General features: G+C 32.2%; 3 protein-coding genes and 1 pseudogene across 3 annotated transcripts; 2 read left to right on the top strand and 2 right to left on the bottom strand.

Moving 5' to 3' along the window:
• The first annotated feature begins 280 nt into the window (after nt 1-280).
• On the top strand, nt 281-874 carry LOC120185260 (annotated as a pseudogene).
• A 1,339-nt stretch (nt 875-2,213) lies between these two features.
• Nucleotides 2,214-3,060, bottom strand: LOC120185262. Its single transcript, XM_039189529.1, has 2 exons — nt 2,794-3,060; nt 2,214-2,719 (listed from the first exon to the last, which is right to left on the bottom strand). The coding sequence occupies exons 1-2, from the start codon at nt 2,833-2,835 to the stop codon at nt 2,426-2,428; spliced, it is 336 nt and encodes a 111-aa protein (XP_039045460.1). The 5' UTR covers nt 2,836-3,060; the 3' UTR covers nt 2,214-2,425.
• Nucleotides 3,061-10,400: 7,340 nt separating this feature from the next.
• LOC120185235 (non-specific lipid-transfer protein-like) lies at nt 10,401-10,981 on the top strand. Its single transcript, XM_039189517.1, has 2 exons — nt 10,401-10,812; nt 10,917-10,981. The coding sequence occupies exons 1-2, from the start codon at nt 10,466-10,468 to the stop codon at nt 10,924-10,926; spliced, it is 357 nt and encodes a 118-aa protein (XP_039045448.1). The 5' UTR covers nt 10,401-10,465; the 3' UTR covers nt 10,927-10,981.
• Nucleotides 10,982-12,296: 1,315 nt separating this feature from the next.
• LOC120185247 lies at nt 12,297-13,158 on the bottom strand. The gene is made up of 2 exons (XM_039189521.1): nt 12,906-13,158; nt 12,297-12,831 (listed from the first exon to the last, which is right to left on the bottom strand). The coding sequence occupies exons 1-2, from the start codon at nt 12,945-12,947 to the stop codon at nt 12,538-12,540; spliced, it is 336 nt and encodes a 111-aa protein (XP_039045452.1). The 5' UTR covers nt 12,948-13,158; the 3' UTR covers nt 12,297-12,537.

The following is a 13,158-nucleotide window of genomic DNA, read 5'->3' as shown; positions in this document are numbered from 1 at the left end:
TTTTTCTTTTATTTAATGTCACTCGTAATACTTTGTACGAAATGTTTTAAAATTTCGATTGCATAAAGAAAACAGCGATGGACCAGGAAGTGGGTGGCCATAGTTGATTGGAACAACACTTCAATCCACATGGTAAATGATAATGTGGATTCAAATATTTTCTGTTGCATTGAATTAAGCCAACTACCAACGCCCAACGCTGTCGTATTTCTCAGTTTATTTCCGCAACCCTTCTCCCATCTTCCCGGCTATAAAAACCCTCGAGCATTAACCAGTAACCACACAACGGTAAGCAATCAGCATTAGCACTTTCCCTACAAGTTGTATAAGATCGTTTGGTTTTGTTGTAATTAATCAATATGGCTAGCTCTATGTCCCTTAAGCTTGCATGTTTGGTGGTGTTGTGCTTGGTTGTGGGTGCACCCCTGGCTCGAGCCATAACTTGTGGTCAAGTCACATCCACCCTCGGACCCTGCATTCCTTACTTGAAGAGTCCAGGTGGTGCTGTTCCACCAGCTTGCTGCAGTGGATCAAAACCCTCAACGGAGCCGCCCAAACAACACCAGACCGCCAAGCAGCTTGCAACTGCATCAAAAGTGCGGCTGCCAGCATACCCGGCATCAACGTGGGCCTTGCAGCTGGACTCCCAGGCAAGTGCGGCGTCAGCATCCTTTACCAGATCAGCCCCAGCACCGACTGCAAAAGGTTCGCATGGCTCAAATTTCTTGTATAATATTCAGTGAATTATTTAGTAACGGTTATCAATTTGTTAACTGATGAATGTTTTATTTTTGCTGTTCCATTTGCAGCATCAAGTGAAAGCTTGGCCATGGAAATTCGTCGGCTAATGGAACGGAAAATAATGGAATTTACAGAATAAAATGGATGTTAAAAATCCATAGGGATAGCACTTTTAGTTGAAGTAATACTCATGTAACGTTGTTCGTTGTGTACTAGGACACTTTATGCGACTATATAATATTATCTTTTATTATTAATATATGTTTCTTATATATAATATTGTTTATATACGCTTTATTTGCTTTACTTCAAGTATTTTATATAATTATATTTACGTGATCTAATGATAACGAAAGTTATTATTGTTAATGTTTCGTTAAACTTATCACTGGAGGTGGATTTAAGTACATCAGTCATTAGTAGTTCACTTTTAATAGGTGGATTATTATCATGTGTTGATGCTTCAAAAGTATTGTTCAGATCTATCACAAGTTTTTACATCTGAATTGAGCTCAATTTAACGTTTGATGTAAAGACTTGCCCTAATCCTTACCTTCGACCATGTCAGTGTCCAACTACCACTGACTAATATCCTCAAATCCACCTCCAATGACCTTCTGCCTAATTAGGGATGGGCACATAACCGAACTAGACGAGTTTTGATCCGATCTGACCGAGACAGATTTTTTTTAAAAAAAATCTTAGATTCGGGACAGGTCGGATTCATATTTAGGGTGAAAAATATTTAACCCGAAAAAAAATATACTTTTATCTTATATATTTAAGTATATTATATTTAGGGATAATTATAATAATATACCTCTATATATTATTTCTTTCAATTAAATTCATATTTTTATTAAATAAAAATAATATTTTTTAATAAAAATATTATTTCGGATCATGTCAGGTAGGGTTCAGATTTTATCTTAAAAAATTCAGGTCATGTTAGATAGAGAGTATATTTTTTGAATCGGATCGACTCAAGTGGAAAATATATATTTTTTGGATTAAGTCAGGTTGACCTAAAACCCGACCGATGCCCATCTTTACCCTAATCAGAAAAGATGAACAACAATCAAACATCACCAATCTCCCTTTCTCTAATTGTACATCAACAATAATAATCCAAAATTATTGTTTAGAAAAAATGAAAAATATATTAAAAAGAATAGAAAACTATATATACCAAAACAAAGACGGGTATGATCCAAGACCTGATGAAAAAGTTCAATTTTTAAAAATACTATATAAAAAACTGGGTTTTTGTTCTCTATCTATTAGCAGTTCATAACAAGCTTGTTTCACTGACCGATTATCAACTCAATCACTTACCCAAAAATAATTAAATGATAAAATAGTGTTCATCAACTCAACTTGAATCTTTTACTCGAGTCGACTCAATCCGGTCGAATAATCACACCTACCAATCACTATTACAGAAAAATGAATAAAAAGCATTAGGGTAAATATTTCCTATCTAAATAGTGATTAGTATGTCTCATTCATTACAAGCCCCTCTAGTCGAGACACCAAATCATTAGCGGAATAAATCTGCATTTTCATTCATCTGTTTTCCAATTTTAAAGCCTCTATTTCTTTCCTCAATTCTATATTTTCAGCTTCCAATATCTTATTTCTCTTCATCAATTCAACTTCCTGTCAAATAAGTTATATATCCATGTCATTTAAAGTAAATCTGAACGAAAACAAAAAATAGATTAAAGTTGCAGACTGATGGAAAACTTACATTGCCACTTGCAAATTTATCCGAATTATGGCACTCTGATGATGGCTCCACACATTCCATATGTAATCCGGAAACGCATGGCATTGATGGAAAAGCCATGGCCTCTCCTCGCACTTCTGGTAAATTTTGCCGTGTTGACTGATTCAAGTTAACCTCTTGTCCATTTTGTACTTCTACTTTACCGGCACAAGTACTACTCTCTCCGGATTCTAGACAACGTCCAACAACCTTTACCATGTAATAACTTCTATTAAGTGATTATTCAAGAGCACAACTAAGCAAGGAGATAATAACTTATTCACCTTGCATAACTCTGAAACAGGCGCAATTGATGGAAACTCCATAGCCTCTGTTTCCACTTCTGGTATATATTTAGATGGTGTTGACTGCTTCAAATGGACCTCTTGTCCCTTTTGTAGTTGTACTTCATTGGTGTTAGTCACATTTGATTCTAGGTGAAGAAGACCAACAACGTTTAACAGTAATGAACTACACAATCAACTAATTGTTCAAGTGTTGGAGCACGACTAAGCAAGAAACTAACACGAACTAGTGAACTGCATTTACATAAAGAGTGCAATCCATTTTTTTACATGAATAAAAAAAGGGATAACTTCAAAAATAACCTCAATATTTATTAAAATGATCATTTTGGCCCATATTCTTTTTTCTTGGAGCATTGTAGCCCCCAACATTCACTTTGGGGCAAAAAGTTCCCTCTATAAATGAAAACTATTAGTTAATACACGATTACCGTTCCAAAATATGAGTCTTTTTTAACCTAAAACCAAACATTGAGGGTTAAAATGCCCCTAAAAAAAGAATAAGGGACAAAATGATTATTATGTCAAATGTTATGGTCATTTTTACCATAAAATGAAACATTGGGGGCCAAAATGCTAAAAAAAATAGAATATGAGGTAAAATGACATTTTAATAAACGTTGGAGGCTAATTGGCATTATGCCAATAAGAAAAAAAAACAATTTTGGGCTAAATATTTGATTTAAAAAATCTTCTTATTCTTTAAAAATTAATTTTCAGCTTTTGTTAAAAAATTATTTAAGAAAAAATGATTTGCTGAATTTAGGGAGAATTTTTACAAATGGTTTTATTATATTAAAATAGAAAAAATTAACAATTCCTATACAGGGGAGCAAAAGGAAATTTTACTCTGAATGGATATTGTACCCACAACATAGAGAAGAGAAAATATATCAACTGAGAGCTTTTAACCATCTACTCTAGAGATTGTTAACAAAAAAATTAGAGTTAACTCAATTTGATTTTAATATAATAAATAAAAAGTAAACTAAATATAATAATTTTCCAAGTGAAAATATATTTTCAGATGTTCTTAAATGATTTTCTAAAAATATATTATGGCCAAAAATATTTTTATATACTCTCAATTGGTTTTATAAAAGTAACTTTTTAATTCTTAATTTTAAGTGTTGAGGACTATAAGTTTGATATCAAAATCCTAGTTGAATTGCAAATATTTTTAAGACAATAAATTTTAAGTTTCAATATCAGATTTTGAGTCTTGAGACTCATTTATGCAATCTCAAGACTCATTTATGCAATCTCAAGACTCGAGCTTAAAAGTCTCGTGATCATAATTTAGTCGCAAGACATAAGTTTTTTTGATGTTTTCTTTTTTTAGTTTCAAGAGTCAATCTCGAGACTCTTGAGACTCATTTATGCAATATGAAGACTCAATTTTAAAAGTCTCATGATCATTATTTAGTCACAAGACATAAGTTCTTTTTATGTTTGTTTTTTGGCTAAAGGGTCACTGTTGTCCCTGTAGTAAACCAAATTTATCAATTTCGCCCCTATTGTATTTTCACATCAATTTAGCCCTTGAAGTTATTTAATTGCATCATTTTATATCGTTGACCATTTTGAGAAACATAACTAATAGTTTCTACTGACGTGGACACCAGTTATTTCCAATTCAGATAAAATTGTTGACGTGGCCACTTGATGTTGTGACATTAATGAAAAATAATAATAATTTTATTTTTAATATTAACTAACCTATTATGGGTCTACAAATTTCTAACTTAAAACTAATCCATTAACATTTTCTCTTCATCCATCATCGTCTTCTAGGTAGGTATGGGTTTTCATTTGTTCTTTTTCTTTTTTTTTATTTTGTTTTTGAAATCGAAAATCCCTTCATATTTCTTTTGATTCCTTCACCCATTGTCATTTTTAAAGGGACAATGCTGGTTTGTTTGAAATTTGTAATTGCAAATCATAAACCCTAAATTTCATTCCTTCACATTTATTTTTCACGATTTAGAAAATGGTATTATTGTTGTTTGTTGTAGGGGTTTTGAAAGTTTATTGCTTTTAATATGGCATCATCATTGTGCTTGTCGTCTTGAGGTCGTAGGAGTAACTCGTCTTCTGGAGGTCGTCGGAGTAACTCATCGTCTAGAGGTCTAAGAGTGAAGTGTGTTCGGCAATAAATTAGGGGTACAATCGTGAAGATATCTTCTGTCACTGTGGTTTGAAATGTTCGATATGGACTGCATGAAAGAATGCTCAAAATTTAGGAAGAATATTTTTTAGCTGCCCAAATTTTAGGACAAATGATTGTGGGTTTTTTTTCGATGGTGTGATGAACCACTGTCAGAAAGAGCTTGGTTTTTCATTTATGAGTTGAAAAAAAGAATGATGCATTGAAGAGTAGGTTGAATGTAAAAGATAAAGATGATTCCATTGAAGCAAGTTCAACCGAGAGAAAATAAATGTAGAAACAAATTGATATGGCAAATGAGAAAATTTATTGTTATATGATGAAAAAGATATGTACTTCAAAGGGATGATAATATCTTGGATAATATGTGTGATGTTGGTAATTTGTATCACATTTCACTGAAATTTAATGATAATGAAACTTTCTACATGTTTATTTTGTCTTTATATAATTTGAACAAATAATATATAATATATGCAACAGTACATATGGCTATTTTTATTGAGCAAAATGTCAACCTTCAATAAAATAATTTCTTTGTTTTGACTAATAATCAGTACACATGGCTCAATTGGGAATTATGCATCCAATATCAAAGTTTTCCAGTAAAAAAATGATTAGATACATCTAATAACAAAATGTCAAGTTTGGCCTATAAGTTCAAACAAAATAATTTATTCCCATCACCTACAGGTCACTTTTAAATACATCTGACATGCAGTTGAAGCTTCATCCCAAGTGGAGTTTTGTTGTTTCTATTTACTTTTGTTTCTTTTATCTAAGTTCAACAGATTGCTGTTGTTTAGTTATCTTGTGGTCATTGCTTGCTTCCCTTTTCATTTCAAGCCAGGCCTTTTCCAAGCATGTTGGTATTGAGAAGTTGATGCCCAATATTTCTTTTTGATGCAATAAGTACTCTTTCATTTGGTAAACCAGGCTGTAAAAACAAATTTTATTTTGCATAGGACCCCTGTGATTGGTCTCTATCTAGCTGCCATGGTATTCAATATTTGCTCAACGCCTTGTTTTAATGGATATAAACATAGATAGATGCATACATAATGTTTAATTATAGTTTTATTTCCCTCCAAAGGGAAACCATAACTATGGCGGAAGGTTGAGCAATGAGTAGCGAGCACAGAACTGTTTAGTTTTCAAAGACACGGATGGATCGAAGGAGTATTAGTACGGTTACATCCTTTAGAAATTTTAAATTCTCGTATAGTTTAATTTTTTAATGTATTTTTCATCGATGATCTAATTTTACATCCTGAAATCTCATACCCTGACATAAAATCACACATCTATCCATATTCAAAGTGTTGGTGTTGTTCGATTGGAGTCCTAATTGCTTGCAGTTGAAGCCTCTTAAAACTAAACTAAAAACTGTTACGTTATGTCCAACCACCACCTCAACCATCAGAGGAGTTAAGACCGGCTAATTTCCCTGTCATTTATCAGGTATAGTTATCTGAATTGGCTTGATGAATGGTGAATTGCTGGTGTTGGTTGATTTTCAGCCACCCTATCAGATTCAGGTTTTTCTTAATGTTAAAAACAAATAATAAACAAGTTGTTGTCATTTATGGGTAATCTGCACCCATTACAACTTAACTATAGAGAGATTCTATTTTGACCATTTATATTTCAATTTTATCAATCATACCACTTAATTATTTAATACATGACAATTAAAAAATTAGTATATTTACATGTTTCGTTCTCATTGCATACACATTCAATTAAGTTGGTCTCGACTTTAATATAATTCAATAAACTTAATTATTCAATCAAATAATGATATGTGTCACCTCATGATTACATGTTTTTTTCTTAATTTTAATTTATTTAATAAATTTTTCTTTAAAGTTATAATATTATGTCGTGTTATTGATCGATACGAATATTTTTTATAATATTTTAAAATGAATATTTAATTTTTTTATTTTTTAAATATTAAAAATGAAATTAAAAATAAAAAACTTTTGAAGGTTAATCTTACTAATATGTCTTAATAGAGATTCTTTTAAAAGAACATGCTGTGTCAATTTATGACTGACTCGACATATTCACATCAAATTTTGTGACAAAAGTGACTAAAGTGGTTGGCGACAAAAATATTTTATGCAATAAATTGAGATAAAAATAATAATAATTTGTATGTCGTTGAGAAATTAAGTATAATCAATTGTCAAACATTCAATTAACTTTATTCAAAAATTAATGTTGTTAATCTTAAGGGTTATTGTGTAGCATTTTTAAAGTTTTAGAGGAGTCATTTGATCAAACTTACCAAGTTCAAGAGGTAATATTACACCCAAAAGTCATGCTAGGAGTTCTAGTGAATTTTCTAAACATTGTTTGATAAAAATCATCATATCAACATATTTTGCATGCGACCTTCCTACAAAGTAGATGGTTAATCTCAAACCTTAGAACAATTAAACATATAACGTATGCAACATTTTGTAAATGTACTCGCATTCTTATCAATGGACTCCAAACATAAAATTGAGTCTCCAAGGCTTCAATATTGAGCTTTAGCATTTCCTCTTGAGGTTCCAACACCAATTTTCTCGTTGGAAGACACAAACTTTTAAAATAAAATTACAAAAATGAACATCTCTTCTTCGTTCGAATCTATGTCTCAAGTTCACAACCTTCATCGGTCACCACTTGTACTAGAACACCCACCCACGTAAATATCGGATGATTAGTTATATTTTCTCGCTAATTTTTGTCTAGAACCTTGCCTAGTAATTTTAAAAATGATCGATCAAGATAACGATAATTTTTTTTCCGAGAAATAAGCCACGATACCATTTTCTTTAAATTTTTAGCGACGAATAACTAAAGTAGAATGAAAACGTAATATTGGTGACCTAATTGATAATTTCTTATTTAATGGTTAAAATATAATCAATTTTATAATTTAATGATTAAACAAATAGTTTATCCAAAATAAAAAAAAATTATAAATAATCAACCCCTACTATAAATGTGATCCCGTTAGAGAGATTGAGAAGATTATTTGTTGGGACACGTGTGCAAGATCATCAAAATCAATTTGAGGTTATTTGAGGTCCGCAATGTTCGTTTATTGAGACACATAGGCTTGGTCATTAAAATCAATTTGAAGTTAGTTGAGGTATATATATTATATTTTCAAAAAACTATTACTTTAAAAATTATTTAGTTAAAAATAATACTTAATGTCCAAATTATATTTTTTTCGGAATAAGTGTCTATAGTATTTTTTAGACCATCCAGTGTCTAACGTTACAAAATTAACCATTTTAGATGTCCGGGACGTCTTGGTATTTAGTTTTTTTGTTAAGTGACATGTGTCACAATTTAATAATTTTAAAATTTATTTTTTAAAAAATATTAAAAATATTATTATATTTATAAAAAAAACCGTAATTTTTTTAAATTACAAAAGAACCTCAAAATCCCTAAAATCCTAACACTAACAGTCGCCGCCACCGCCCTTTCTGTCCATGACCACCGTCATCGACATAGTCTCTACAATCATCCTAATTATACGTCGACGAAGTTGTCGCCAATTGACAGTCGAAATCGCGTGGGATCACGATTTTCATCCTAAAGTTCTCGTGGTATAAAACGCCGATTCGACGTCAATCGGTCATGATTTCATAGGATTTTTGGTCGTCGGGGGAGGTGAGGTCGGGTGGAACTTTACCGACGGCAAAAGGTGACGGGTGGCGTAAGATTAAAGGTTGAAATGAAGATTTTCAAAGTTTTGGAGTTATTTCGAAATTTATGTATTTTCTTTTTAAAAATATATATTTTTTAATTTTATATAAAATTTTTAAAAATGTTATATTATGACACGTGTTACTTAATGGAGGAAATTAATGATGTTGACGGCCCGAGCACCTAAAGTGGTAACGTTAGACACATGGTTGGTCCAAAACATACTGTAGGCACTTATTCGGGAAAAAGAGTATAGTTTGGGCACTTATTTGGATATTAAGCCTAAAACTAAATATTTTTTTGAACTAATCATTGGTATTCAATTAATTGACCGACTAATTCAGATTTAGTTTTGCAAAGGTTCATTATGAGTCGACCTTCCGAAGTCCCAACCCAATTTCTTAAATTCGTAAACGTTAAGATTCGAACTCATGACCTTTCTTAAAAAATCTAGTACATCTTCCCACTAGATCAATTGGTTGTCTGTAAAAATAGAACTTATTAAGTTAATGTTAGTAAACTCTATTTTTTAAATATTTTTATAAATTTTAAAACTTTCAGTATATTTATTTATATTTTTACGGTTAATAACATGTTGAATATAGTCAAACTAAAATTGGTAAAGTTGGTCTCAAAATTTATCCAATATTTAATTTCATAGTTGTTAATGGAATAAATAGGTTCTGACGATTGTACAAGATTCAACCCCTCTTAATTTAATTAGGCAGATAGTTGTAATCGATGAACATATAATCATTGATTCAGAGGCGGTGGAGAGGTTGTTTGGGATACCCCGGATACCATGGAGGTCCATCCCTTGATGAGGGGTTGTCCGGGATATCCTGAGCTCCATGGAGGTCCGCCCATGCATTGATTGGTGTTAAAGTCTACTATATTTATAAAGAGATTGAAAAGAAAATAAGTGGAGAGTTCCAAATCCTTCTCACGGTTTTAATCGAAAGATTTTGTAATAACTCTTATTGATCGGATGATAATAAATTTAATTTTGATGAGTCACATAAACAGGTTAGAAGTCTAGTCAAAATGTCATGATTTTTTAAAATTATCAGACATTTGAAGTTTTGCCGAGAAATTCTTGCTTCAGAGACGTTCTTTCGGAATTCTCTAAAATTCCTGAAGTGTGGAGATAAACCCTATGGAGTAACTTTTAAAAAGATACAAGAATAGTAAAAAAAAAACAAATACCCTTCTCCCTGCCCCATTCTTACCTTTTTATCTAATTTTTTTACACAAGTTTTCTTTATTAAATTATCTTAAACTTTGTTTGTTTTAATATTAAATTTTATAAAAATAAAAGACAATAACAACAAATAAAAAATCAAATCAAATCAAATGATCATAATATTTTATAATTATATTTTGAATATAACTCCTTTTGTTTACGTTATTTTTCTTTTATTTAATGTCACTCGTAATACTTTGTACGAAATGTTTTAAAATTTCGATTGCATAAAGAAAACAGCGATGGACCAGGAAGTGGGTGGCCATAGTTGATTGGAACAACACTTCAATCCACATGGTAAATGATAATGTGGATTCAAATATTTTCTGTTGCATTGAATTAAGCCAACTACCAACGCCCAACGCTGTCGTATTTCTCAGTTTATTTCCGCAACCCTTCTCCCATCTTCCCGGCTATAAAAACCCTCGAGCATTAACCAGTAACCACACAACGGTAAGCAATCAGCATTAGCACTTTCCCTACAAGTTGTATAAGATCGTTTGGTTTTGTTGTAATTAATCAATATGGCTAGCTCTATGTCCCTTAAGCTTGCATGTTTGGTGGTGTTGTGCTTGGTTGTGGGTGCACCCCTGGCTCGAGCCATAACTTGTGGTCAAGTCACATCCACCCTCGGACCCTGCATTCCTTACTTGAAGAGTCCAGGTGGTGCTGTTCCACCAGCTTGCTGCAGTGGGATCAAAACCCTCAACGGAGCCGCCCAAACAACACCAGACCGCCAAGCAGCTTGCAACTGCATCAAAAGTGCGGCTGCCAGCATACCCGGCATCAACGTGGGCCTTGCAGCTGGACTCCCAGGCAAGTGCGGCGTCAGCATCCTTTACCAGATCAGCCCCAGCACCGACTGCAAAAGGTTCGCATGGCTCAAATTTCTTGTATAATATTCAGTGAATTATTTAGTAACGGTTATCAATTTGTTAACTGATGAATGTTTTATTTTTGCTGTTCCATTTGCAGCATCAAGTGAAAGCTTGGCCATGGAAATTCGTCGGCTAATGGAACGGAAAATAATGGAATTTACAGAATAAAAATGGATGTTAAAAATCCATAGGGATAGCACTTTTAGTTGAAGTAATACTCATGTAACGTTGTTCGTTGTGTACTAGGACACTTTATGCGACTATATAATATTATCTTTTATTATTAATATATATGTTTCTTATATATAAATATTGTTTATATACGCTTTATTTGCTTTACTTCAAGTATTTTATATAATTATATTTACGTGATCTAATGATAACGAAAGTTATTATTGTTAATGTTTCGTTAAACTTATCACTGGAGGTGGATTTAAGTACATCAGTCATTAGTAGTTCACTTTTAATAGGTGGATTATTATCATGTGTTGATGCTTCAAAAGTATTGTTCAGATCTATCACAAGTTTTTACATCTGAATTGAGCTCAATTTAACGTTTGATGTAAAGACTTGCCCTAATCCTTACCTTCGACCATGTCAGTGTCCAACTACCACTGACTAATATCCTCAAATCCACCTCCAATGACCTTCTGCCTAATTAGGGATGGGCACATAACCGAACTAGACGAGTTTTGATCCGATCTGACCGAGACAGATTTTTTTTTAAAAAAATCTTAAATTCGGGACAGGTCGGATTCATATTTAGGGTGAAAAATATTTAACCCGAAAAAAAAATATACTTTTATCTTATATATTTAAGTATATTATATTTAGGGATAATTATAATAATATACCTCTATATATTATTTCTTTCAATTAAATTCATATTTTTATTAAATAAAAATAATATTTTTTAATAAAAAATATTATTTCGGATCATGTCGGGTAGGGTTCAGATTTTATCTTAAAAAATTCAGGTCATGTCAGATAGAGAGTATATTTTTTGAATCGGATCGACTCAAGTGGAAAATATATATATTTTGGATTAAGTCAGGTTGACCTAAAACCCGACCGATGCCCATCTTTACCCTAATCAGAAAAGATGAACAACAATCAAACATCACCAATCTCCCTTTCTCTAATTGTACATCAACAATAATAATCCAAAATTATTGTTTAGAAAAAATGAAAAATATATTAAAAAGAATAGAAAACTATATATACCAAAACAAAGACGGGTATGATCCAAGACCTGATGAAAAAGTTCAATTTTTAAAAATACTATATAAAAAACTGGGTTTTTGTTCTCTATCTATTAGCAGTTCATAACAAGCTTGTTTCACTGACCGATTATCAACTCAATCACTTACCCAAAAATAATTAAATGATAAAATAGTGTTCATCAACTCAACTTGAATCTTTTACTCGAGTCGACTCAATCCGGTCGAATAATCACACCTACCAATCACTATTACAGAAAAATGAATAAAAGCATTAGGGTAAATATTTCCTATCTAAATAGTGATTAGTATGTCTCATTCATTACAAGCCCCTCTAGTCGAGACACCAAATCATTAGCGGAATAAATCTGCATTTTCATTCATCTGTTTTCCAATTTTAAAGCCTCTATTTCTTTCCTCAATTCTATATTTTCAGCTTCCAATATCTTATTTCTCTTCATCAATTCAACTTCCTGTCAAATAAGTTATATATCCATGTCATTTAAAGTAAATCTGAACGAAAACAAAAAATAGATTAAAGTTGCAGACTGATGGAAAACTTACATTGCCACTTGCAAATTTATCCGAATTATGGCACTCTGATGATGGCTCCACACATTCCATATGTAATCCGGAAACGCATGGCATTGATGGAAAAGCCATGGCCTCTCCTCGCACTTCTGGTAAATTTTGCCGTGTTGACTGATTCAAGTTAACCTCTTGTCCATTTTGTACTTCTACTTTACCGGCACAAGTACTACTCTCTCCGGATTCTAGACAACGTCCAACAACCTTTACCATGTAATAACTTCTATTAAGTGATTATTCAAGAGCACAACTAAGCAAGGAGATAATAACTTATTCACCTTGCATAACTCTGAAACAGGCGCAATTGATGGAAACTCCATAGCCTCTGTTTCCACTTCTGGTATATATTTAGATGGTGTTGACTGCTTCAAATGGACCTCTTGTCCCTTTTGTAGTTGTACTTCATTGGTGTTAGTCACATTTGATTCTAGGTGAAGAAGACCAACAACGTTTAACAGTAATGAACTACACAATCAACTAATTGTTCAAGTGTTGGAGCACGACTAAGCAAGAAACTAACACGAACTAGTG

This window comes from Hibiscus syriacus, unplaced genomic scaffold (genome assembly GCF_006381635.1).
Source record: "Hibiscus syriacus cultivar Baekdansim isolate YM2019G1 unplaced genomic scaffold, ASM638163v2 tig00113084_pilon, whole genome shotgun sequence".
Lineage (NCBI taxonomy): Eukaryota > Viridiplantae > Streptophyta > Magnoliopsida > Malvales > Malvaceae > Hibiscus > Hibiscus syriacus.
This window is presented reverse-complemented; position numbering and strand designations above follow the sequence as displayed.

Bases quoted from the DNA above. Each gene is read 5' to 3' on its own strand.
- LOC120185247 (XM_039189521.1), bottom strand. From the start codon at position 12,947: ATGGAGTTTCCATCAATTGCGCCTGTTTCAGAGTTATGCAAG. The intron at 12,832-12,905 runs GTGAATAAGTTA...TACATGGTAAAG, and splicing joins CTGTTTCAGAGTTATGCAAG to GTTGTTGGACGTTGTCTAGA.
- LOC120185262 (XM_039189529.1), bottom strand. From the start codon at position 2,835: ATGGAGTTTCCATCAATTGCGCCTGTTTCAGAGTTATGCAAG. The intron at 2,720-2,793 runs GTGAATAAGTTA...TACATGGTAAAG, and splicing joins CTGTTTCAGAGTTATGCAAG to GTTGTTGGACGTTGTCTAGA.
- LOC120185235 (XM_039189517.1), top strand. From the start codon at position 10,466: ATGGCTAGCTCTATGTCCCTTAAGCTTGCATGTTTGGTGGTGTTGTGC.